Source organism: Pavona decussata, unplaced genomic scaffold (genome assembly GCF_977016875.1).
Source record: "Pavona decussata unplaced genomic scaffold, jaPavDecu1.1 SCAFFOLD_186, whole genome shotgun sequence".
In the NCBI taxonomy this organism is placed as follows: Eukaryota; Metazoa; Cnidaria; class Anthozoa; order Scleractinia; family Agariciidae; genus Pavona; species Pavona decussata.
The window spans coordinates 2,924,833-2,950,026 of NW_028145595.1; the positions used below are offsets into that span (position 1 = coordinate 2,924,833).

The window sequence follows — 25,194 nt, forward strand, 5'->3', positions numbered from 1 at the left end:
TTACTTTAACTGATTATATGGCTTATCGTACCTTAAAAGCCCTTTTCACAAGAAAAAAAGAGTTTGCTTCTACCCGCCAGACGACCATTGAACCGTCTGACCTCGCCGAAATACCTCGCATGTCATAACTGTCACGCAATATACGCGGACCTTAGATTCACAAACCACGTGGACCATCATGGCTTCTTGTGGTTACTTTGAGTTTGTTGGCGGAATTTGTGGTCCAAGCTCAGACAATCCGGCAAGTGTTTAGTGTGTCACAATAGAAAAGTGCAATAAAAACACTTAAAAGTTATAAAGTTTGGGATTCTTTTCTGGACACAGAAGCAAGGCTTTTGCTGGCACGTGCAGGTAACTGAATACACTTTATAAATTACGTTGCAGCGAACCCACCTCTAAAACTGCTTAACCACAGATACCCTACCACGCGGAAATTAATTAACTTAACGTTTTAGCCTGACCTTCACTATACACCTTATTCCAAAATGGCGGCTGCCTCAGACGATCTGGGTCGAATAGCACGAGAGCGAGGCATTGAGGGCCACGATTCAATGTTTACAAGTTTACAAGTGGTATTATAGTCCGAAATATGCCTCAAAACTGTTGTGTTCCCGGGTGAAAGAAAAAAGTTTACGAAGAAGATGGCGTTAAAATATCTTTCCATAAGTTCCCTGAAGACAGAGAACTGTTCAGGAAATGGATACTTGCCATATAAAGAGATGTTGGGAGAGTTTAGAGAGACCGATCATACGAGGGTTTGCTAGAGACGCTTTAAATCGAGTGATTATCTCACATCACTTACAGGCCGTAAAAAAAGCTTAAAACCGACAGCAGTACCGTCTTTATTTTTTTTGGAAGCAAGGCTCTCCGGTTAAGAGGAAGTTCCCGAAGAAAAGAAGCCCAGACCAAAATATCAAATGATTGGGTACCTTTTTTAGACCTGTCCTCTAAAACTCATATCTATTTTCAGACTTGGTTTCTTGGACCCATTCCCGTTTTCACCCTACGTAAGACTAAAGCGGTTCAAAAACCATACCTATTGCTGCTGCACATACCTACGCGCTGGCAGCGTTGGTCCATACAAGAAAAAATGGGAGGAAGCAAGTATGCGAACAAAACAAAGCCATGTATCGAAAGCAAAAGTTGCAGTTGTAGCAGCATTGAATGTTATTGCACCGGGAGGCGCAGGTCATTTGCGGGAAGCATGGAAAGCTTCCAATTCAGTTGAGTTGCAGATCGGTGAAGAATGTCCAGCAGATAAGAGATACCTAGAAGCTCTGGCTGAAACATACCAAAATGCTTCAAGATGGGATACTCGTAGACAGGTACTTTCAGTCATGGCTGATCTTGTTACCTTCATTCCTTCAAACAAAGCCAGAGCTACATACCAGGCCTTACCGAGTACAGGTTCAAGATGGCGCGGATGCACAGATTAGAGTTTGGTCGGGTTGCAGTCTTACCTGTGAACAAAAGTCCGAGAATGCGCAATGAGGGTGGTCAATTAGACCATTTTCTTACCTTCATTACCAGCCCTCATGTCGTTCGCATTGGTACAGGGAGGCTTGTGCATAAAGGAGGAGTACAAATGCTAGGTAAAACTTTAATGTGTGCTATTGCATGACGATTATATGTGAACAACCTGAGTTTTTCCGATAAAATTTCTAATGTAATACATTTATGTCGAAGTAACTGAATTTTTGATTAACGGATACTAACAAATGTTTCCTAATAACAGAGGGCCACGATCAGAAGAGTGCATGTGGCTACAAAAAAAATGACATTATTATTTTCTTTTCAAATTAAACTGGTTAGTTCTGTGCTATGAACGTGAAGCAAGTCGGAAGGCAAACTGTTAATTGACGCTTTAGACCCTTTTCAGTTAAAAACTAGTCAGTAAAATGCTTTGAACTTGAGGCAAGTCGGAAGGCGAGTGTTCATTTCTCTTTTCTTGTACCAATTTTTAACTCCGAGGAGAATCTGGGAACGAGGTTTGCTCAGTTGGCACCTGCACTGTAGCACTGAAAAAAATTGAAAATGACTGAGAACGAAAATTAAAAACTACATATGATCTTTCAGATTTCTTACGGAGTTATGCCTTCCACTGTTCTTTTTCATATGGGGATTTTGTGACTGTTCACCAAGGAAGAGGAACCACCACCACCATCTCCGCCATGCCTGAAGAAGGGGAAGGCGAGAAGGACGAGCCAACAGATGAAAAGGTACTGAATGATCCCGTGCATGGCCTGTTTTCCTGCCCAGATACTGGTTGTGCGAAGGTTTATCAGCGCTATTCCTCTTTGAAAAACACCTGTCCTTTGGAAAGTGCAAATTAGTTCCTGAAAGAGACATACTACTGGACAAGGCGAAAAAGCTATACCAGACCAAACTCATAGCGGGGACAAGTGCTCCAGCCACCTATCAGGGTTATACGACCGGAAAAGATAGCAAGGAAATTCTTCCAGAAGGATGGGCCTTAAAGTCACCAAAGAAAGCTACTCGCTTTAATGAAGCCCAAAAACATTATCTTGAAAAGAAATTCAACCTTGGTCAGGAGACTGGCAACAAGTTGGATCCAGCGATTTTGGCAAGGGATATGCGCTATGCTAGGAACAAAGACGGCACAAGACAGTTCAAGATGACTCCCCAACAGATGCAGTCCTTCTTCTCAATGCAATCGTCTAAGCTGCGCCACAGGCAACCCGAAGATGATCCAGAGAGTCAAACAGATGACTTGGCAGCGGCTAGAGAACAACAATCTTACAACAGCACCTGTGCGCTGGTGATAAGGGAGGTGCAGCTATCGCATCCAATTGTGTTCGAAACATACAATCTGTGTACCATGTACAAGGCTGGAAAAATGAGGCAACTGACCGTAGCGATGCTTCGGGCTGCATGTGAGCATTTTGATTTAAGCGTCGAGGGCATCCGCACTGTCCGACTGAAAGCACCGTACATCTCCTTGCTGAAGGATCTCATTTCCACTTGTGACTGTTGTCTTCTAACATCAAAGTGAAGAGATTTTTTAAGTTTATCCTCTTTTCATTTCCGAGAACATGCTAGTGTTAAGCTTGGCCTACTCGAGTCAATTGCACTTTTGTTTTTCTTTGTTTTGGGTTTTGCTTTTTTTCTCAAAGGGGTTGCTTTGAGGGACGAAATACTTAAATAAGCATTCGCGTTACGTGCAATTACACCTGTTCTTTCTCTACAGGTGAAGGCTGTATTCCAGGCATTTGATTTCTGCCTTAATTTAAAAGGCGCATGGATTTTATTTAGAATACATTGTTTTCTTAAATGACGGAATTACAGAGTTCTGAAGTATTTTACCTTCAGGTAGAGTGACACGCAGATAGGCATGTGCAAAGCTTGTGCCAAGAAGTGTTTTCCCGAAGTGAAAAAAACTGTAAAACGTACCACCGGAAACAAAACGAGAGGCGAAGTCTGCCACACAGGTAATTTTGCTTAGGGTTATTTATGCAGCTCGGAATTTTTTTTTTCAGGATATGATGAATGAAAGGAACTTGCTAAGGATTTGTTTTAAGGCACTCATCAAGAACACGCCAAAAAATGCACTGTCTCTTGTGTATTTGAATGCTACAGTTTATTTCAAGATGATTAATATGACATAAAGGAGAATATCAACCCGTTCTGTACAATTCGGCTGATACACTTGTAATAATTATTACAATGATATAAGTGGAATGATGAAAAGATAGGCTTTTCTTGCTGGCCCTGCTTTTGTAAATCACAGTTGCTTTGTCTATCAATGTAACTGCTGTTAGTAGAAGGGCTCAAAGCCTCAACTTTACAGGTTATTTCAGGATATGATGAATGCAAGGAACTAGTTAGCCTTTGCTTTGTGTCACTCATAAACTGACATGATTTCTTACCTAACATATAACTTCTGGAGGCACCCTTTCCCCTTCATTTGGTTACTACATTTTATCTTGGAGGCTTTAGGCTTGATATTGTTCTTTGTATCATTAATCACTTCAAGATAAACTGTAGTAACCAAATAAAGAGGAAAGGGTGCATTCAGAAGTTATATTTTAGGTAAGAAATCATGTCAGTTTATGAGTGACACAAAGCAGAGGCTAACTTAAGTTCTTTGCATTCATCATATCCTGAAATAACCTGTTACTGTTACTGTTACTGTTACTATTACTGCCCTTCTACTAACAGTAGTTACATTGCTAGACAAAACAACTGTGATTTACAAAAGCAGGGCTAGCAAGAAAAGCCTATCTTTTTATCAATCCACTTATATCATTGATTTTGAACCTGGAGGTCGTATACTGGATGGTGAGATAGATAGAGGATATTACATGACCGCCCGGAGATACGAAATTTCTCTTAGAGTGTTAAAATAATTTTTAAACCCGAGAAGAGAAATTTCGTATCTCCAAGCGGCCATGTAATGTTCTGTTTATTATATAAATACCAATGAAATACCAAATCATTGCAAAAGACGCGATTTATTATGTAACCATAGCAACGGTGGTCTTTTCACGTGTGAAGATATCATGTTTTCGCGCGAAAGTTCACCTGATATTACGTTGGTGTTTATAGAACTAGTAATAGTTTTCACTAGAGCTGACCCCGCTTTTGAAGATCTGTTTAACACCTGTATATGGATTTTACTGGATATAAATACTGTGCATACGAATGTTAAAAAAGAAACGTTTGAATATTTGTTGAAGTTAACATCATGTAACTGGTTAGCATATTTCTCTGTAAATTTGACATTGAAATCTATTATTATTTGGCCTCTGGGCCAAAACCCTGCAGATGCAATAAAAAGTGATCCTTTAGTATTGAATGCATCGCCAGACTCATTTATCTTTTCAAGCATTGATCTTGAAGGGGAACCGGGAAATCTACCTTGAATGGATAAAGGCGTTGCACTGAGGAAAAACTACTTTTAAATTGCGACTAGTGCCATTCTTTGTCTAAAATTGCTGAGCTTTCGTGGAAATTTATTGAATGGCCCTGTCTTATTCCGAGGGCAATACTGACAGCACGCACAAGGAAATAGAATTAATGAAGATATTTTTCGGTAACTGGTGGCAAGTTTCAGGTCAGAAATTTGTTATAAACTAGGCGCGTTTATTCACGTAATTAAAATAGCAATTTTATTTAATAGTGGCATCACACAGCTTTTGGTTTCTTTTTTTCCTTAAGTTGTCAACAATGTGTTATTATATTTTAATTTTAATTCTTCAAACAAACCCCTAAAAGACCACCATGGAGGCTGATAAAGTCATGTTTACAAACAAAAACCAGCTTTTTGTCAACATAGCGAACAAGAGTCATAGGGTGCGCATGTTCTTAGCATATGCGAAATGCTACTTATCTTTACAAGTAACCCAGCCCTAATATACCAAGGAGGAATCCATATCCAGGAGTTAAGGTAAACACTTTGCTCAAGAACATCGGCATGTCTTGAGCAAAGTGTTTACCTTCCTGGACACGGAATGCCCAAACCTCGGAACACCTCGAGGGTGAAGACACTTCTCCTGAATCGCCTTCATATCCTGAAATCAACGAATGTATTGGAAATTGCATGAGAGTGACGCAAAGTAACGGAAAGTGACGTTCCGTGTTGATCACGTAAAGTTCTGTAAAACAGTATTCGGACTATTTGAAATAGACGACAATACTGCACAAAATTCTAGTTGGAACGGCTGAGCTCATGGTGAAAGATTCACAGTGGTGCATAGCTTGGCTTGCATAGTGGGGAACTTAAGATTAAACAGAGAACTAAGAAAACAACGGCAAAGAAATCAAACTTGTTTGAGGTCAGTGATAGGAATGAGGTGAGTCACGGCAAAGATGTAGAAACTATGGACGCTGTTTGCTATTCTTAGTTTATGATTTCAATTCACAAAAAGACTAAACAGAAAGGGGGTTTAAAGTTGATACTTGGTACAAATAGATGTTTCTAGCGGCTTATTTTAATAAAACAATGGAAGTTAAAACAATTCAAGTGTGCTTGTTGTTCATTTCAAAATGGCGGATAGTGAAAATGTGCTCAGTTTAGAAATGTTTTTTTCTTTAAGTACGAAAGATCCCAAGAAATTGAAGCAGTAGAAACTGAAAACTATCATAAGTTGTACCCCCAGGAGGTTTTTTCTGTGACATTTTTTGCGTACCACAGTTATTTTAACTACTAGTTTGTTGGAGGTCCTAACGAAGCCTTTAAGAGAAGCCGTTGGTTCTTTAAAAAAAAAAAATCGTAAAATATTTATTAGACGAGTTGGCCAGCTATGTTACAAGTCAGAGAATTGAAAAAGCATTTAATGAATAGGATTTGCGTGTAAGCGATTCAAAGGTTACGATTGCCTGATTTAGCAGCGTAATGAATGTCGACGTTATTTGAAGTTTTGTTGACCAAAAATGCTATCGAACATTTAAAATTCGTTTTTCGTAAACGAGTGGTTATTTGGTTAAATGGATGTCCTTTTCATAAGTGTTGTACTAGGGCCTATCAATGTACAAAGTATGAGCGAATTCGAATTTTGAGCTGTGTCCGGGATTCATTTGGTTTTTACAGACATTTACTCTTAAAAGCAGTAATCTTCCGATATCTAAAAAAAAAAACCAAACAAACAAACAAAATAACTACAAATACGAAATCCTAAACCGTCGCAGATTGTTTCTAGATGAATTGGTAAAAAGAGTTTCGTGTTGTTTATAAAGTTATAAACATTCAAAGTGAGTACTTACTTTTAACATTCCCTATTATTACCGTTCCAATATTCCTTGTGGAAGCAAGCTCAGACGACATTGGGTAGATGCTTGCATTTGGGACAACATATATTGAATACGAAGGTTCGATTTTATACCAGAATTCTACAATAATGTTGTTATTTACAATACTAAAATACCTTTTTTAGTATAACTTGAAAAATCTATGAAATCGCATGTTAGTACGCTACCGCAGGTGCAGAGTAGAAATGCTACTATTACAGGTGAAAATCTAAAATAATGAAATTGCAAGAGGCTGCATGCTAATCATCCGTAATACTTAATGTCACACTTAATGTCACTTATGAAAAAAGTCCAATGTAGTTTGGACCTTTTTGCCACTTGCTTTGTCTACCGCTGTGGAGACGATTTCTGTACCTCCAAAGTACAGGGTTACTTCAATTTCTCTCTCACGACCAAAGGACGTATCAGGCGACTGAACTTTGACACTTCCTATCTTAGTTACCCCTTGGTCAGTAACAAACCGGACATCTGGATTATCAGCCACATAAAATGCTACCGTTAACAGCGTGGAACTTGCCCAGGTTGGAGTAAACACGTCTGTGATATTTTCTCCTACTCTTACAGTTTCGTTTTCTTTGATAAGGCGCCTAAATATACCTTTACACATCTCACGACCATCTGCTAAGAAGCGGTTTTCTTCAGGATGGCTTCTCTTATCGAATGGCTTTGCACAGCGGACACCATACGTAGCGCCGACCACTCTCTCTGTAATCTTGGCTGGATTCTTTCCAAACAATACAGCACCCTTGAGAACTGCTGTAACCGCATCACGAGGAGCAAGGACACGGTATCTTTTGGAGAACTCGTTTCTTAGCTCTTCTTGAAGTAAAGGAGAATCAGAGAATCCACCAACCAGTAGCATGGTCTTCACTTTTGACAGCTTTGGTCTTCTCAGCACGGTTGTCAAGTGCTCTTTTATGCGATCCATGACAGGTTTAAACAACCCCTTCATTACCTTTGAACTTAAGCAGATATATTCGTTTGTCCTCAGCGTAATTTCATTTTCTCCATGGCGTTTTAAAGCTGACTTCTTGATCTTCTTTGTTAAGGTGCTAAAACTAGCGGGTACTCGTATGTTTGTTGTTTTGTTTTTCAAAATACGGAACCCTTGTTTTTTGCCTTCAAAGTCGTTCATCAGAACAAGCCAGTCTGCTGGATTTCCTGTAGCATATTTGGTCACGTTCTCCTCACCAAACAACTCGTTTAGTAGATTTAGAAACATCTCATTAGCCCTCATACCTCCATGGGGGCCTCCGGTAACTTTGTCGATCTCCTTAATAGTGCCACCGACAGCAATCCTGTGTACGGCAACGTCAAGTGTCCCTCCTAATGGAATATATATTCAAAATTAACAGATAACTGGACTCATTAATCGTTATAAGTTGCTTGTAGTAGCATTTAAGATCGTGTACTGTTTTGTCTGTATTTTAAGATGAGGTTATAAGACCATACAAATTGACCGAAAAAAGAATCGAAAAAAGATTTTGCATGGATTCTGGTTTTTGAATTTGTACACTGGATGATGTAAAACTTAAGCGGATTTCGATTACTTCGTCAGTTTGTTATTGAACAGAGACACACCCATTAAAAGAATCGCAACAATCGCTTAAACATTTCTTTGAACCAAATGTTAGCAGCGTTTAAACAAGTCTTTCAGCTTTGTCGAAAGAATTAAACCTATCGACATCGGAAAAGGGATGGGGGGGGGGGGGGGCGTGATTTTACCCGCTCTGACTCTGAGACTAAATGTTTCTTTTAGCATTTGAGCAAACCTTCTGAAACTCTGTTTCATTTTCAGAAATTTATCAGGAAAAATTGATGTGGCCGACCAAAGTTCATTGTCGTCGATGTTACCATGGAAACCACTTATTTGACAGGCAGTTTTCTAAGAAAATTGAAAATTCATTTTTTAAAACGACGAGGGATATCTTTCTTTCCGTAAAACCCAGTGTAGTCATGGTTAAAACAACAATAACAATACCTATGTTTACCTATCTACAATTAGATTAGCCACTAGGTAGCCAGTGCTAATCTTTGCGACCATTTATTTTATATATACACTAAAGTAAAAAAAAAAAAAGAGGATGGTAGAATTGACAGGAGAGACAGAAAGCAAAAACATACAAATAAAACTATTTATAAATAAATAAATAAAAAGAAAAAATAGCATTTTGTGACTATCTTCGAATTTCAAAGACGTTAAGTTTTGCCTGTAGAGATATTCCAATATTATGAGAAAATTTTATGACGTCACAAGTGCTCACAGCATGCAGATAAATCGCAAAATCAAGAATCTGGAAATAATGGGCTAATGTAATGGAAACTTGGCACCAATATTGTGCCAATATTGTTTTTCGATTCCTTGCAACTGAGCCAAACGTTGCTATTTCTATACCAGAAGGACAACGAGACAACCCTGTTCAAAACACACACAATATTCATATTCTTGGTTTTCACATGACGTCATAAAAAAAACTGAAATTCATAACTAAACACAATTTTGGGTTTTTATCTTCATCACATATAAGAAAATCTAAATTTCCATCGGCTTGCTTGTTTTCAGCAGGATAGCATTCTTTGTTTTGAAAATAGAGCAGTTTGAATTTTAGATTTTTGCGTAGTGCGTGACAGAAGGATTGCTGCCCTAAACATGTCACGTACATGAAAACATCGATTCGCCTCGTGTTTTTTTTAGGTCTGATCAGCTAACATGTAATAGAAGCGTTAATGTCAATGTGTGAAAGTTCAGCAGAGAGAAGAAAGGCTTTAAAATAGCCAAGGTAAACTCCAGATGTTTTTGTTGGTTTCCGGCCGCCATGTTGGTGCCCATCAGACGGGGCACCAACATGGCGTCCCATACTAAACTCTGTAATTTTCCGTGGTACATTTTCTCGAATAACTCGATTAGGAGATATCGCACGGCCCTGTGGCTTTCACGCGTTGTTTATGTATCATTCTTCTACAATATATCAATTTCTTGACTTTATCTACTGAATTGTTGAGGATTTTATTTTTTCACTTGCGAGACGATGTGTGAGGTGAAAACCACCTTTAGTGTTTGGTCTCCCCAGTGCCAAATAAGAAGTGATAGATGTTTTTAAATGTCAAACGAAGGGCATGCCATTCCCACAGGAAAGAAATCAGGAAGCAAAATTGTTGCCATGGCACCATTGTGGAATGCATCATGGTATGACAAAAAATAATCGGATTGGTTCAATATATAGTAAGTCAAACTGAGTCCTGCACTGTAATGACATATCCTAACTTTTGGCTCATTTTTATCCTGCCAAAAACTTGTCAGGCCCTCAGTCAGTATCGAGTAGTTTCTTTTCTTCACATCTCCCCCATTTTTTTTTTCGTATAAAATGCCGTATATTGAGACGTTCTCTTCAGTCTTGTAATCAATATGTTATTAGCAATGCTTGATCGGTTCCGCACTGGGATAATGTTGGACCTCGATCTTTTTTTGTACTGTCAAGACCTCGGTCCGATATTCTCTCAGTACAGACCTTATGTTTGGTTAATAGGATTTTTTAAATTCTCAGCCTCGGATATTGCATTTCTAGCGTTCTGATTGGTTCACTAAATCTCGGTTATCAGCTCATATACCGTAGTTTGACCTTATTTGGAAATCGAAAGCCCCAGGTGTCGCTAAGCTAAATTTTTTTTCGGTGGGAAGCAAAAGCTTCTTCGGAAAAAATGTAGAAAAAAATAAGGAAAAGAAAGAAATGCCAAACAATGCCATCTCAATATAACAACAATAAAAGCCACAAAGTTCGGTATGACACTATTTAATGGTACGTATCTCTGAAGTTTCCTTTAAAATGTTCAAAATTGCAAGATTTTACGATTTGTTAGATCACATAACAACAACAATAACAACCGGTTACCTTCAAGAATTTCAGAATGGCTTGCAAATCCTGGCGGTAGGAGGTTAAAGCCAATCGAAGAAATTTCTCAGGAAGAGCTTCATGCCTGCCTTTATGTTTTTACGAATTTACGAGGACTTCAGATGGTTCATCTATGAAATCCGTACGAGCGGCGGCCATAATGTTCGTTTCCGTCGCTCGGCACCACTCAGCAAAACATTTGCACTAATGTGCACAGCTCTTACGCTTCTCAAATAAGCTTGAAGTTAAAAAACTTGCACTGAATGCTTGTCTCAGTGAGGTTGTACCTCGTACACTTGGACTTGCCTGAAGTGTTTTAAATCGTCCACGAGGAATTCAGTTCAGCATGAAAAAAGAAGTCCTTGCCCTGATCTCTTCCTTCGCTTCACAGCAGAACATTTGCTCAAATGTGCCCAAGTATTACGCTTCTCGATGAGCTGGAACTTCAAAAGCACTTGAATGCTATTCTCAGAAAGGTTATAATTCGTAATATAAAACGTTTCTTGAATTTTAGATGTCCGACTGTGTCCGATTTTCTTCGCTTTCGATTTTTCATTCAACTCCGTTTGCAAAGCGCTGCGCGTGTCATGTGATCAGTAGGTTTCGCGCGCTTTGGTCGGAGGTTGCCTCAACATCCGGTCGTTTAAATTTGAAAGAAATTTTTTCTTAAAATATTAAAATTCGATAAACTTCAACAGCAATGTCCAAACGCGGAGAATTTAATAAAACAATTATTCCATTCGCGCTTGTTGGATATGAGATTAGTTATAGCCAACTCGGCGCTTCGCGCCTCGTTGGCTATTTACCATCTCATATCCAACGCGCGCTCATGGAATAATTGTTAAATATCTACTGTTCCCCCATATATCATTATAATTTCAGTGGAGTATCGAGTGGATGATAAACGCCGTCTAAAATAGTCGAACACACTGCAGCTACCGAAAGCAATGTTTTACTGATTGAACTTTCCCTAGGAAGCCATTTGTCATGTACTTTATTTCGTTTATTACTTTTTTTTTTCAGTCTATGGCAGGCACCAAAGTTATACTAGAAACAAACAGACACAACATCCATTCAGCAGCTTCCCCACTCATTTCTGATAACAATATTAATTTCTGAGCTACTGACACATTGTATTCAATGGAACGTGCTCATCAATCTTGAGCGACCAAAGCATAAGCCCGCGCTAGACATAGTTAAGAAAGTAAAGCGGAGTAAAAATTGCCAAATTTTAGAAGGTAGGCCTTCTATCAATTACTATTTCATGGATATCGTTGATTTTAAGCCACTCAACTCAAATTTAATTGTACACATAAGATAATAAAAAGTCCATTTAGGGCTTGATTGGTCCATGCAAACCGTTTTTAGTGCGAGATATCGGTATTAGTGTTTTCCAGTTTACATTATTTTATTTTATCGCCCATTTCCAAATCAAATTTTCCCCAAGTTGGCATTGCAATATTACTAACTGCGAATACTTTTTTTAGCTGCTGTGCTTGTTTTCGGTTTTTGTTGCAATTGAATCCCCTTCATCCGAGAATTAGGCTCATTTGTGTTTACATTTTTGAAGTAAATGTTTTGCTGCGGCTGACATGATCAACCGGGTTACCATGACAAAAATACATTTTTTGATCCTTATTTTTCTCCTTTCGCTCATCCCTCGAGAAAAAAATATGAAGGGGGTCAAACATTTCAGCTTCCAACTTAGTTTACTTTCCCGGAGAACTGGCCCCAGTTGTTCAAAGGCTGGAAAACTTTATCCAGTGGATAAGTCACTTTCCCTACAGTTTCAATCTGTGCAAAGATTTTAGTATTTCCTCGTGCACAAGCTAATATGCACACTCTAACAAGAACTCAGTTGGGGAGTGTACGAAAACCTTGGACAACATTTAACGTGAAGTATATTTTAGGCGCTGAAGAGTGCCTTATCCAGCGGAAAAAGTTATCCGGCCTTTGAACAACTGGGGCCTGTTCTGAAACAGTCCGCTCTACTGTATTGATGGACGTTTTTTATAAAGTTTTCAAAAATAACCAACGGCTCTTAAATTGAACGTTTTTGAAGATTAAATGAGAAAAAGCTCCAAAGACCCACCGTTCTTGGTGGGTTTCGTTATGGAGTAGGAACACCATTATTAAAATCAGCGACCTTTTAAGAAATCGAAGTGATATTCATTAATGGTGTAAAAGCTGCTGCTCAACAAAATTGAAACGCAAAAAAAAGAAACGCATAAAAGATAACTCAAATTTATTCGGCATGCTAAATCACTTGTAATTGAAGCTACGTTACAACACAAAACAATATGTGTTGTTTGGTAATAAAAAGGTCACAGGTATGTTTAGTTTAAGTTAACAGATCTATTGAAACAACGTTAGTTTAATTCTTACCTCCAATGTCAACAACCATATACTCGGTGTTTGGTTCTGAAATCTCTGCATCTTTAACCTCTTTACCAGGTTCGTTTTCAAGATGGCTCAACTTTTGTTCCATGCTAAAGATAGCGGCGGCTTCAGGTTCTAAGGCGATGATTAACTGCTTGGGATTATCAATCGATCCAACGCCAGCCTACAATCGTGAGGTGACAAATTATGACAACTTCAATTTGGTGCCAAACAGGTTGTCATTTTTTCAATGGAATCACTGCGTGATAACTTCTGCTACTGTTTCGATTCTGTATTAATTGACTGTTGCTGTTGAACAAAATGATTGACGGAAGTGCGGGACAACCAGGCCTGGCCCCAATTCCTAATCCTAAAATTTTCACTGGAGATAGTATGAATTTTGAGAAACCGAAGTTCAATGCTCAACAAGGAAATCGTCTGGAAGGGCTAAAATGAAGAACTGTGTTTACATCTTTAAAGGAAGCCTTGTGAATATTTTTAACGAACGGAAAAGAATGGCTTGAACTGGGGCTTGAACTTGAAATAAAGATACTAGCTTTTTAGTTATTAAAATAACCATTTCGATCAAGTAAGTGACTGATATGCTTACAAAAAAAACTGACCATCAAACAAAAACAATAACTATTCCCCAGTGCTAAATGCCGTTGCCATTTGAAATAACTTATTAAGATGTTTATCCAGTTCATCGGTTTGGCTGGTACACTGTATGCTAACTCTATAATTCACAAGGAAAACAAAAAATACTGTAGTTCAATTTAAGGGCGCTGGGGGTACGAGTTAAAGGGGTTAGAGTTATGTGAAAATAAAAATAGTAATATTAAAATTGTGAAATATCGTGGTTTTATCATGCTTTCACGATCACGAGTCACTTTGGTGCAATAAGTTTGAGGGTCCAACATAGGCTTTTTCAATCCCGCATCCCGCGGCAATTATTCATTCCATGCCACCATCCCGCCACCATGGAAATTTTCATCATGCCGATCCTGCCTTTCCAAACCCACGTTGCTCTAGCTAAATGCTAAATTTCAACTGATTGACAATTTAAAGCTTTTACAGTATTGATAATGTTCTCTTATTATGGGGAAAGGCAAAGACTCACTGCATATTTCGATCACAAAACGGGTTGTTCCTCGGTGTGTTTATACTGAGACGCAAACGCGGAAATTTCCCTTACTGAGGATTGAACTAAGTGGTCACTCTTTTTGTGGACATATTATGCCTGGGTTACTAATATTTAATTTTAATGTTGAAAAGATACACACTGACGTCAATTCACTTGACCGGCAAGTTGAGGAGCTTCTGGAGAATCCTTGCCTTGTTAACGTTGTTACTCTCTTAAGTCGCCCATGTTTGTATTTTAAAAAATGTTTTCCTTTGGTAATCAATTGTTGAGGCGCGTTGATGTAGTGGTTGGCACGTTGAAATTCAGATTTGAATGTAGATGGTTCGAGGTCCAGTCCCTGTCATCGTGCTGTTTCTTTAGACAAGAAACGTTACCCCACTTTGTCTCTCGATCCAGGAGTATAAATGGGAAATCGGCGACATGACAAGAAAAGTTGGTCTCCTGGTTCTGGCTTGACTTTAAAAAACAAATCGACAGTTAAACCGAACAGAGCGTCCAAATCGAGATGTTGTATCCTACAATTAAATGTACGGCCGAAATTTCAGAGAAAAAGACAAGCTTTCTTGACACAATTATTTTTAAAGGAGACCGTTTCAGAAATGAATCGATCCTTGACATCCGTACGAATTACAAGCCTACTGAAACCTTTCAGTGTACACATTATACCTCGAGCCAACCCCTGGGTGTGAAAAGAGGTTTTGTTAAAGGCAAAGCACTCGGACTACTGAGAACAAACTTTTCTGAAACAATGTTGGAAGAAAGTATCTCCAATTTTAAATCGCGCCTCATAACGCGCGGATACCCCCACAAGATGATACAGACAACGTTATCAAAAGTCAACTCCGCCGAAATACAGTCGGCTCTACAAAAAAAAAACAAAAAAACTCGTAAACATGCAAGGGCTTGCCCTTTTGTTACAACAGACCACCGAATCGGTGCGTACCCTTAAAAATATATTGATTCAAAACTGAAAGTTAAAACAAAATCAGCCTTTGCTGGAAAGCATTTTAAAAAATCCGCCAATTACATCCTACGAGAGAGGACAATCTCTTAAGGACATGCTCGTTAGGGCATAAATATAAGTCAGCGTTCAAAAAAATGACACAACATAACGCAGTGAGTCGTGCAGGCCTGTCATTTCTATTATTATGACTGAAAATTGCCTCAACTTCTGCCCTTTTCATAATAGATTGCAACGCAGTTTATAATGTCAGAGGTCTCAGAGGACTCAGAGGTTAGCGATGTTGTCGATGTAAACGGTGTCGCCATCGTGCTTTAACGACCTTGGTCGAGGCCGGCTATTATTTTTAACTCTTGTCACGTGTTAGCCCGAGCAAACAAACTATGTAAGATTAGGAAAATCGTCAAAATCATGTGACCGGAATCGGTCTATTTTACGTGCGATTTCTTCCTGCCCATTTATGAAGCAAATAAATACTTTTCAATGTCTCTCTGAGGTCGTGTGACTCCTTACTTGAGCTAACTTGGTTTAACTTATGATCTCGCATACAACCGTCCTATCCCGTACCCCGCTTACGAAACGAAGCATATCCCGGTCTCACCGGTCTGTTTTCATCCCGCATCCCGCCTAACCTATGTTGGACCCTCTAAGTTTATTGTACCAGAAAGAACTTCTAGTCTGGGAACAAAGCTGAGACCACCTTTTCCATTATTGCTAGCTTTCTAGCACGTCAGTCAGCTATGTTCTTACATTTTGATGATTATTGATGAGGTTTCCAAAACAGAGTTCGAGTTATTGGTGTATGTTTGAGCCAAGGAAAGAAGCAATAGTTCGAGTTAGCCTCGGCGAGTTCGAGTTAGTGAGCTCTACTGTATAACGAAAATAACTGATTAAGATGATTGTTCTGCTCATCGGTTTGGATGGTGTATAAAACCGAAACAGATTTTTTTTTGTCCAAACACTGATAGCGGGAAATTGGGCATTTCTTAGGATCAACACCTCACTCCAGAAAGAATTCTCACCTCATACGCTGCTTCTCTCATAAACTGCTTCGCTCTTGGAGTCCATATGGCGGGAACAGTCAGCACCCACTGAATATCGCTTTCTTGGAAATCTTCACCAGCTCCATTAGAAATAAGTTTTAAAGCTTGTTCTTTCATGAATTGAATTGAATGGGCAAACACCTTCAATGCCATGACAGCCTTCCCATTAGCGGCTTTAATTGTTGTCTTCAAGTTCAGATCCTGAAGATAATGAGGCCAATGCAATTGTAAATTGGGATGTCAAATTGATGCAGGAACGAGTTAAAAACATTAAACGTCCAAGTGGCAAAATTGTAGATGAATTGGAAAAAACTATAAAGATAGACTATAGCGTCAACCGCAAACACTCGCGCTTATTTGCCAAACGATTACACTTAATTAAACAAAAGGGTATTCTGTGTGCAACGTCAGCACAAATCCCAGCTGACACACTGAACGTCTTTTCAGGTTCAAGATGAATATAAAATTTAAAACCCTATTACGCCAGCAAAATCGTATCCACCACGGCGCGAAGAGAGGAAGGGGAAGGGGACTGTTTGGTGTTTCCCAGTATTTTACAAGTCTTCCGACTGACCTGTGAAACATTTTCTTTAGACTTGAAAGGCCTATGACGTCATCCAACATGGGGAATTTCAAATCCGTACTTAACTTGTGAAGAAACTATCCAGAGCATTTTATGGGAGGAAATATAGTGTGTTTTCAATTTTTAATAAAATGGTGTTATCCTACCTCGTTGTTATGAAGTTGCATTTTAAAGTGCTGAAAGAATAAGTACTCCTTTTCCGCCTTATTGCCTTGAAGGTCAGCATATTTTTCGACTGCGTCGTATCCGAAAGAGTCAAATGACAGGTCAGGCCCTAGAAGAAGACACGTGGGCGTCTTGCTTGTTCTGCAGTTTTGTTCATTCGTCCAGTCCCTATTCAAGAAAATTTCATCCTTTTCTTGGCCGGTGTTAAATGAAAAGGCAAAGCCACTGTACGTTGTCCCAAAGTCTATGGCAACAACAGCGATATATGACTTGTCCAGTTTCCTGGGAAGGACTGTTGGAACTGCGAAAATAAAAATAGAAAGAAATTGAAATAAAATTCGAACTTAAATTGAGCGTTTAATGTCTTTGTAATCGAATCGCTTCAGGATGAGAATTACAGACCATATGTATTTCGAACAAGTTTGTGAGGACGATATTTCAAGCGTGCTTTTAGGGTGGGTGGGGGGAGGGGATCCATCACAGCTTAGAAAAAAGGGAAGAATTAAACTTGCGTTTTGGGCTTAAATGCAGAAATGACCTCGCTCAACTTGTACCCTGCAAGCAAGCTCTCTGTTAGGTCAGCCGCGCGCACAGCCGCGAGAGGATTGGAGTTGAGAAGTTGAAGGGGGGAGGGGAGGGGAAAGAGAGCTTGCAATGATGACTGAAAATTTTTCATTTCCATCACGAAAATAGAGAGGAAACCTCAGAGATGGGTTAAATTTCTCAGGAAGTGTGAAATTTGACAGCCGCGTTCCGACGTCACTGCAGTCATTTTCATGGTTTCCTTTATTTGCTAAAAAAAAAAAAAAAATAGAATTTTCCACTTTCGCTTCCCTCTCAACTCTTCGTCCCTTCCGCTTCTCTTTCTCCCTTTTGAGCCGCACTGGATATTTCAGCTGTCAACCCGCTTATGCAAATAAGTCAGCGTTCACACAATGGCGCTTCCTAAACATGACGACGAAGTATATATGAACATAAAAAAAAAAAAAAAAAAAAACAGAAACAATCGACGAAAAGCTTTTCCAGCAAAAAAAAAAAAAAAAAACTATATAAATCCAAGTAACCGATAGTATACATTAGCTTCTAGAAGCAAACAACTTTCAATTTCATCGCGTGCAAACACGAATGTAGTTTTCTCAAACTCCTTGGCTGACTGTTCAAAGAAATTGGTCGATAAAAGACAAAACGGCTTTTCAAAGAAAATCACAAATTTTATAGGATTTTGGTTCAAATGATCAACAAAACAAAGGTTAAAATGCATTTTTATTATAATAATAATAATATTATTATTATTATTATTATTATTATTATTATTATTATTATTATTATTATTATTATTATTATTATTATTATAAGGTATACTAGTGTAATTGCGAGTCCAACCCATGGACTTAAGGAGGCGAAGAGGGTTTCTACATGATGGAGAGGACCCGCCTAAGAAGGTGGGTTGTAGAAAGAAGAGTTATACTCTGGAGTTCATGAATCTTGATGTTACCAAGTGTTGTTGTTGTTTTTTGGTGTAGTTTTCCATGTCCTTTTTATGGTGCCTTGGGGTCCCAAAACCACTAGGACTGTTGTTGTTTATTATTTGTTGAGCTTTTCCTTGGTTTTGACTGATGTGTTGGAGTCGAGGGGAATAGTCATCATGTCAATGAGAAGCCAGGGTTCTTTTCCTTCTTGTTCTTTAGCACAATGTTCGGCCTATTAGCTGCGATGGTCCTGTAAGTATAGATGGGCATATCCCACAAAGTGGTGACGCTGTCCTTCTCGGTGACAGCTTTGGGTTCATGCTCATATTATCGTTGCTTCACCTCAATACCAAACTCTTTGCAGAACTTCCAGTGAATGTGTGCAGCTGCCTTGTTGAGACAAGGGATGTATTCAGATTTAGGTTTTCTACTTGATGAAGAGGACCCGCCTTATAAGGGGGGCTGTAGAAAGAAGAGATTTTTTCTGGAGTTCATGAATATTAATGTTGCCAGGGATTTTGTTGGTGTAGTTTTTCATGTTCTTCTTGATGGTGCCAAGGGCTCCCATAACCACCAGGACTGTTGTTGTTTTAAGCCCCCACATTCGCTCAACCTCGAGTCGATCATTATTATGATTATGATTATTATGATTATGATTATTATCATTGCTATTATTATTATTATTATTATTATTATTATTATTATTATTATTATTATTATCATTATTATTATTATTATAATTATTATTATTATTATTATTATTATTATTATTATTATTATTGTTATTATTATTATTATTATTATTATTATTATTATTATTATTATTATTATTATTATTATTATTATTATTATTATTGTTGTTGTTGTTCCTCGTTACTCTCATCTCTGGCTTGGAAACTGAAGCGCAGGGATAAAAACCACCACACAGTTGTTTGCAGTGCAACTGGGTTGGAGTCGCCGAATTTTCCTGTATCAAAAAGAGCATCTTCTTCGTTTTCGTCAATCCCCTAAGCGGCTTGCGGCTTCTTTCCTGTGCCGTGCTCGAAAGCTAGTGACTTGCACTTTGCAGCTAAGAACTTTTCTCGATTTTCAAACTCAATGTTCTTGAGTATGTTAAATGGATATTTCTTCTCAGATAAGTGTCGTTGTATACTTCGCTGAAAACAGGAAATTGTTGCTGGCTCGTACTCTTCATCATTTTTCCTGCGTGCGTTCACGAAAAATAAAAAAAATTGACAAAAGCTGGTCAGGCTCGGACGCAGGTAAGCTTTCAATTCTTTGACTTTTCAAGCCATTGGCTTCTGTAAGAGACAGAAAATAAACGTGATATGGTGTGGTCTTCGGTGACCGCACACAAAATATCACGGGCGCTCTTTCCCACGAAAGCACATGTTTTGTTAAGGAGTTATACTGTCGTTTCGTTAGGACAAGTTTTCCTTTCCATTAAGAAGGCACAATAACTTGTAAGTATGCAGTATTTTCGGTTATTCGGTCAATATCATCTTTGTAATAGTCGCGTTTTTGTTATTTCAGCGAATCTTCCTCTTTCACGTGCAATTTGTGAATGGAATGAATACAAGTTATGTGCAGATTAGAAACGAACTAGCAAGTGAACAACTGATTAAAGTACAGATTCAAGTAGCTATGAGTAGACGCTAAAGCTTCAATAAAAAGGAGGAGAATGTTTCTAACAGTAGTTGTCTTCGTTTTTCGGTGAGGGTAAAAGGCGGAAAGAGTTTGCGGAATGGTATGTGGAATGGCGTGCGGAATGGCATAATTATGCGAAATTCGATTTACGCGGGGAATAAATTAACCAAAGAGCGCATCCTGTTTTCGCGCCAATTTTATAAGAGCAGCAGTTTTTTCGATCTTGCGGACTATTAAACAACCAAACAACAGATCGAGGATTAGAAAATATACGCCTGGGATAGAACATGTCTGATCGCTGGGTAGGAAGTGAGAGTGAAGAAATCGATGAAGTTTCGCATTCAAGGAACTAAGAATAAATTAAATTTCTAGTTGACAAAAAGAACGTGGAAGCGAGTAGCCTAGACGAAAAGCAACACCAGACTAGAGAACATCAGTCCAAGACCAAAACTATTATGTGAGAAATTTTAAATTTAAACTCGGTCATTTTATCAGACTCTTTGACGGTTACAATTTGTTCAACTCACGGGAAAAATATGTTCTACTTTTTCTCACCTTACATTTTCGTCGAGCGACGAGTACGCAAGTCACTGTTGAGCTGCTGAGCTAGCTACCTAGCTATTCATACGGCGATTCAGGTAGCTATAGTTCAGTTACGCGTTATCGAACTAAACATAACCGTCTTTAATTAAGGTCTTTCAGTGCCAGACGTCCCAACCTAAAATGAGATTTAAAAGCGAAAAAGCCCTGGAGCAAAAAAACAGATGACAAGTATGGTGTCTAATTATCGACACTGGTTGTGTGAAAGGTTGTGAAACTATTCTTATCACAAATGCATTTTTATCAAATTGTTGTTCATTTTCCCGCTCATGATAAATGAATCATCGAGCATACAGGGTATGAGAATTGATCTTTTACCGAGAGTTTAAAAAAAAAAGAAAAAAAAAGTTTATTATTTGCCCTCGGTAAAGGATTAATCTTTGTCCTGAGAAGACTTCACGCTGCCTCGTTATTTTTGTCAACCGAAGTCGCATGGAGTAAAGTGAACATGAAATTTAATTTACTACGGATTTACTCATAGTTCCTTGAATGCGAAAACTATAAACAGTTTTCATCGCTTTCTTTACCCTCACTTCTTCCAAATCAACAATCAGACGATCAAATCCTCGAATTGTTGTTAATATTTAGCAAGAGTCCGCAGCCGGTCAAAAAAGCTGCTGCTCTTATAAAATTGGCGCGAAAACAGGATGCGCTCTTCAGTTAATTTATTTCCCGCGTAAATCGTATTTCGCATAATTGTGCCATTCCGCACGCCATGCCACATACCATTTCGCAAACTCATTGCGCCTTTTACCCTCACCGTTCGTTTTTGTGTTTTTACTTTAATATTTGTTTATGAAACCGTCAATGGCTTCCTGGCTTTTGCTGATACCTGCTGATGAGGTCTCCAGATTTTTGGAATAGTAAATTTCGCTTTGTGAATGATATCGTACTCGTCATTGTCCATGTCATATCTATGTCCGAAATCAGTCTTTTGGGTGGTTTCTTTAGGAAAAATGGAAGCATTTTCAGTTTTTCTTTTCGCAATTTTAGCTGCAAATTTTGAATTTTCCGCTTGCCGCAAACAAAAGTACACTGCTTATAACCGTTATATGGATACGTTCCGTATGGTAAAATTTCAAAGAAACAACCAATCAGAACGCTCGGATTTACCTCAAGACTGCCTTGTGATATAATAATACTGCTTCTTAAACTTTGTTTTGTTTTTAGTAACCTTTTCTTGGGATCGACGTAACCCTTTTGTGAATTTCAAAAAAAAAAAAAAAAAAACAACCGGCAGCTTTTAAGATTTTCTTTAGATTCCGTTACAAATCTTTTTTAAGGTCTTGTTTTTAATCAACATATTTAAACGTTCATTAAATTTGTTTTCAAACTCGTGGTAGCTTGTTTTTTCTGAGTTGCTCGCGTCATCAAAAACACGGCAGAAACACTTTATATTTAAGTGACCGGAAGTGCATTTTAACCAAAAAAAAAATTAACAAGTTTTATCCGAGTGCCATATAATAAATTACTTACCAAAATAGCCTTCTGCCGTTCTACTGGGGAACATTGGCCCTCGGTCGTTTTTGTACAGAACCAGCCCTGCCGCGACATTGGGCTATATTCCCCAGTACGGCTCTCGCGCTCGGAAAGTAAGAGGTTAGTACAGTGCAGATTGTCAGATTTGACGTCCATTTTTTTAAAAATGATCAAGGCCGGTTCGAACGTCGTATTTCACATGTACCGAATTTAATTCAGATTTTTGGTCGACTAAAATAATTACAAATACAGCATTTGATTCAGACGTCGAATTTAATGGTGCCGTGTATAACTCCGTTGGCAGTCAATACTCTTGAACACTTGTTATCCAATATGGCAGATAACAACGTGCGATGTTCGCTTTATGCAATATATGATTCGTAACAGCAAACGACGCAGGTTAATGATGGAATCAACTACTCAATCGCTTGACGAAGACGTCTACTGAGCGTTATTTTTTACACTCAATTTACCGATGCTTATATCACAAAGAAAGATGGCAACACAGCTTCATAAATGCGAATCACGTCGAAGACTGGTAAGAAACACTGGTTGGTTGGAGAATGTAATGAAAAATTACTCTGATACGTGATTTAAGGAAAGTCAGTATATTTTTGTATCCAAGAAAGGTCGAAAAACTAGAACTACACACCCCTTCATCTCCCGCCGTGTTTCGAGCGTTGCTTAGACTCTTCTGTGCATGGCATTCATGGGAATCCTAGCGCGTAGTGGGTAATAAATAATTCATAATAATTTGTCATAATATATGCATTATATTTGGCACATGTTAAGTGCGACGTCTGAATCACATGTCGAACCTAGGTGGAATCTTCGACTGTTTCAGGCGCAGATTTGGATAAAGTCGTATTTAATTTAAAACGGTTAATTTTAATTGATTCAAATTCTCGAATTAAATTCGGCACGTTTGAACCGGGCTAATTAGCTTTAGAATGTAAGATTGAAGGCTTGAAATTCTAGCATGATAAATTTTGCGCCTTTAAAAGATCCATCCATTCCATCAATGACAAACATTCAGTATCTTGCTTTACGCCGTCGTCGAGTCGATGGCTGCGGGGCCGTCTCCGATCGCAGAAATGTTCTGAATAGAGCGCCTTTTTACGCGTTCCTCTTATTGTATGGCGTATTCTGAATAAACGGAGAAGTGAAGCCATGTTGAAAACCAAGCGCAAAGCTGTGCTGTACACCAACGTGACCCAACCTGGCAGACCCAAAATAACCGGAAGTTCTGTGACGCTCTTAAGCAGGTTTGTGACGTCACCCCTAAGCAACCAGAATTGGCGAATGTTTCCACATCCGGTTACCTTTGGCTCGTGATGATATAACACCAGACAAGCGTCACGCGTGACTGGTCTGCGGAATATTATCTTGCTTTCTTTTTTGATATCGGAGTTTCTTGTTTTTCCGACACAATGTTTCGAAACTTCAAGAATACTTACTATACTACTGACTGTTGTCAGTAGATGCCAAGATTACTTGCATGCATGTTTTAAATAAACTTATGAATTGAATAAATTCGGTCCGAAATTCGCTCCAAGCCGGAAGCTCAACCAAATATTCAAAGTAGAGTTGTTGTCTATAGCATACGAAATTTTCAGGAAAATATCATTATCAGTGCGACCCTCAGTTAATTTATAATCAAGAAAGCGACCGAAATGTTACAATGGGTAAACCAATATATCGAAATTCTGTTGTAAGAGAGTGATATTATACATTGTTGATCCAACAGCTCATTTAATATCCGAATAGATGGAAAAGAAAAAAATGAACTAAAGCGAGTTCAGACACGTTGAAGCTATGCGAGTCAGTTCTATTAACAACTTGAATTCGTCAGTATGTAGGCTACTTACTGACATAACACCGTCTGAAATTTGATTTTTTTTAGGGAGATTTTCTGTGTGTCTTAAGTACCTACTTCCTTTGTATTGAGTTTGCTTATATTGAGAATACTGCTGATCAGACCATAGTACTAATCCTGTGGACGACGTTTTACGTCGGAACTGCTTAACTTTTTATAGATAATGGCAAGGCAGTAGTAGCAGTGATGTTAACTTTCCGAACTTTTCATTCCTCGATACTCCCAAAGTTATGCCCTCGAGAGACAACAAACCCTGGCAATAGACTTGCGCGACTTTCACAGCCGCAGCATCATGTCGCATTTCGCTACCGTATTCCATATTCCGTATTCCATATTCTTACCTTTAGAAGCCATTGCGCCTTTAATCTTTCACGACCCAGAGTTTTTAGAAGCGTTGATATCAAAGAAAACACTACACAAAGCTGTGACGTAGACGACTAGTCCATGAAAGAAGCGACAAACCCTTTTAGTTTTGGTCTCAGTTCCCAAGAATGTAAACTAGACCATAGTGGACTTCCCGGATGTGAAAGTGTTTGTGCTATTTATACTCATGCAAATCAGTACGGGCCAGGGATAATGTGACATTTTCAAGTTAATGCGAGGTCATAACGTGTTTGTTACACAGTCGAGGCTATTGTAACCATCATAACTGCAACCGGGTTCTGAAATGTAGTCTTGGGGCAAGTTTCCTCTTTGCTTTACCTTTGAAATAAAGCATGACATGATTTTATAAAATAAAAGGCATTAGTCACGACGGTTTTTAGTAGAAAATGTTTTGTATTAACAGAACTTGACCATAACAAATAAGTAACGTAATTCTAACCATCGTCGCTTAGTAAGCTACTTACACTTGAACCACCTAAAGCGCTTATAACAGGATTTAAGTAAGCATCGCTGAAGTTGGGCCAAATTGAAGTCTAATTTTGCCATCGTTTCATACGCACCCTTAAGTGATGAATTGAAAATTCAATCAGGTTTTTGGCTCGATCAATTCTAAGCGCGACCACAGTCGCTCTCCACAATGTACACTACTTCAAGAGATTGACAAAGCCTTTCTTATAAGTATCATTGGATTATGTTCAGAGTTCTCCACCCCGGAATATAAGCGTACTTCAGTACTATACTTAGGTTTCCATGTACCAGTGTGTCGTCTTCATTGTAAAGGGTGTAGCCTATCAGATGCTTTTCTT

The 25,194-nt window shown here is 38.6% G+C and overlaps 2 protein-coding genes across 4 annotated transcripts; one reads left to right on the forward strand and one right to left on the reverse strand.

Moving 5' to 3' along the window:
* The first annotated feature begins 963 nt into the window (after nucleotides 1–963).
* LOC146462729 (uncharacterized) lies at nucleotides 964–3,535 on the forward strand. 3 transcript variants are annotated; one of them, XM_085085481.1, is made up of 2 exons: nucleotides 964–1,592; nucleotides 2,077–3,535. In XM_085085481.1, the coding sequence occupies exons 1-2, from the start codon at nucleotides 1,415–1,417 to the stop codon at nucleotides 2,331–2,333; spliced, it is 435 nt and encodes a 144-aa protein (XP_084941607.1). In that variant the 5' UTR covers nucleotides 964–1,414; the 3' UTR covers nucleotides 2,334–3,535. The 3 variants fall into 3 exon arrangements, with proteins under 3 accessions (XP_084941607.1, XP_084941609.1, XP_084941608.1); XM_085085483.1 differs by having other exon boundaries at nucleotides 2,143–3,535; XM_085085482.1 differs by having other exon boundaries at nucleotides 965–1,592; nucleotides 2,143–3,535.
* Nucleotides 3,536–6,664: 3,129 nt separating this feature from the next.
* On the reverse strand, nucleotides 6,665–24,512 carry LOC146462730 (heat shock 70 kDa protein 12A-like). Its single transcript, XM_085085494.1, has 5 exons — nucleotides 24,346–24,512; nucleotides 16,915–17,234; nucleotides 16,165–16,386; nucleotides 13,044–13,221; nucleotides 6,665–8,094 (listed from the first exon to the last, which is right to left on the reverse strand). Exons 1-5 carry the CDS (start codon nucleotides 24,356–24,358, stop codon nucleotides 7,043–7,045), a joined length of 1,785 nt encoding a protein of 594 aa, XP_084941620.1. The 5' UTR covers nucleotides 24,359–24,512; the 3' UTR covers nucleotides 6,665–7,042.
* Nucleotides 24,513–25,194: the final 682 nt, after the last annotated feature.

Coding starts and splice junctions, on each gene's coding strand:
- LOC146462730 (XM_085085494.1), bottom strand. Junction 16,387..16,914: donor TGCAACTTCATAACAACGAG/GTAGGATAACAC, acceptor CATTATCTTCAG/GATCTGAACTTGAAGACAAC. Junction 8,095..13,043: donor TATGGTTGTTGACATTGGAG/GTAAGAATTAAA, acceptor ATATTCCATTAG/GAGGGACACTTGACGTTGCC.
- LOC146462729 (XM_085085481.1), top strand. CDS start 1,415: ATGGCGCGGATGCACAGATTAGAGTTTGGTCGGGTTGCAGTCTTACCT. Junction 1,593..2,076: donor AGGAGGAGTACAAATGCTAG/GTAAAACTTTAA, acceptor ATGATCTTTCAG/ATTTCTTACGGAGTTATGCC.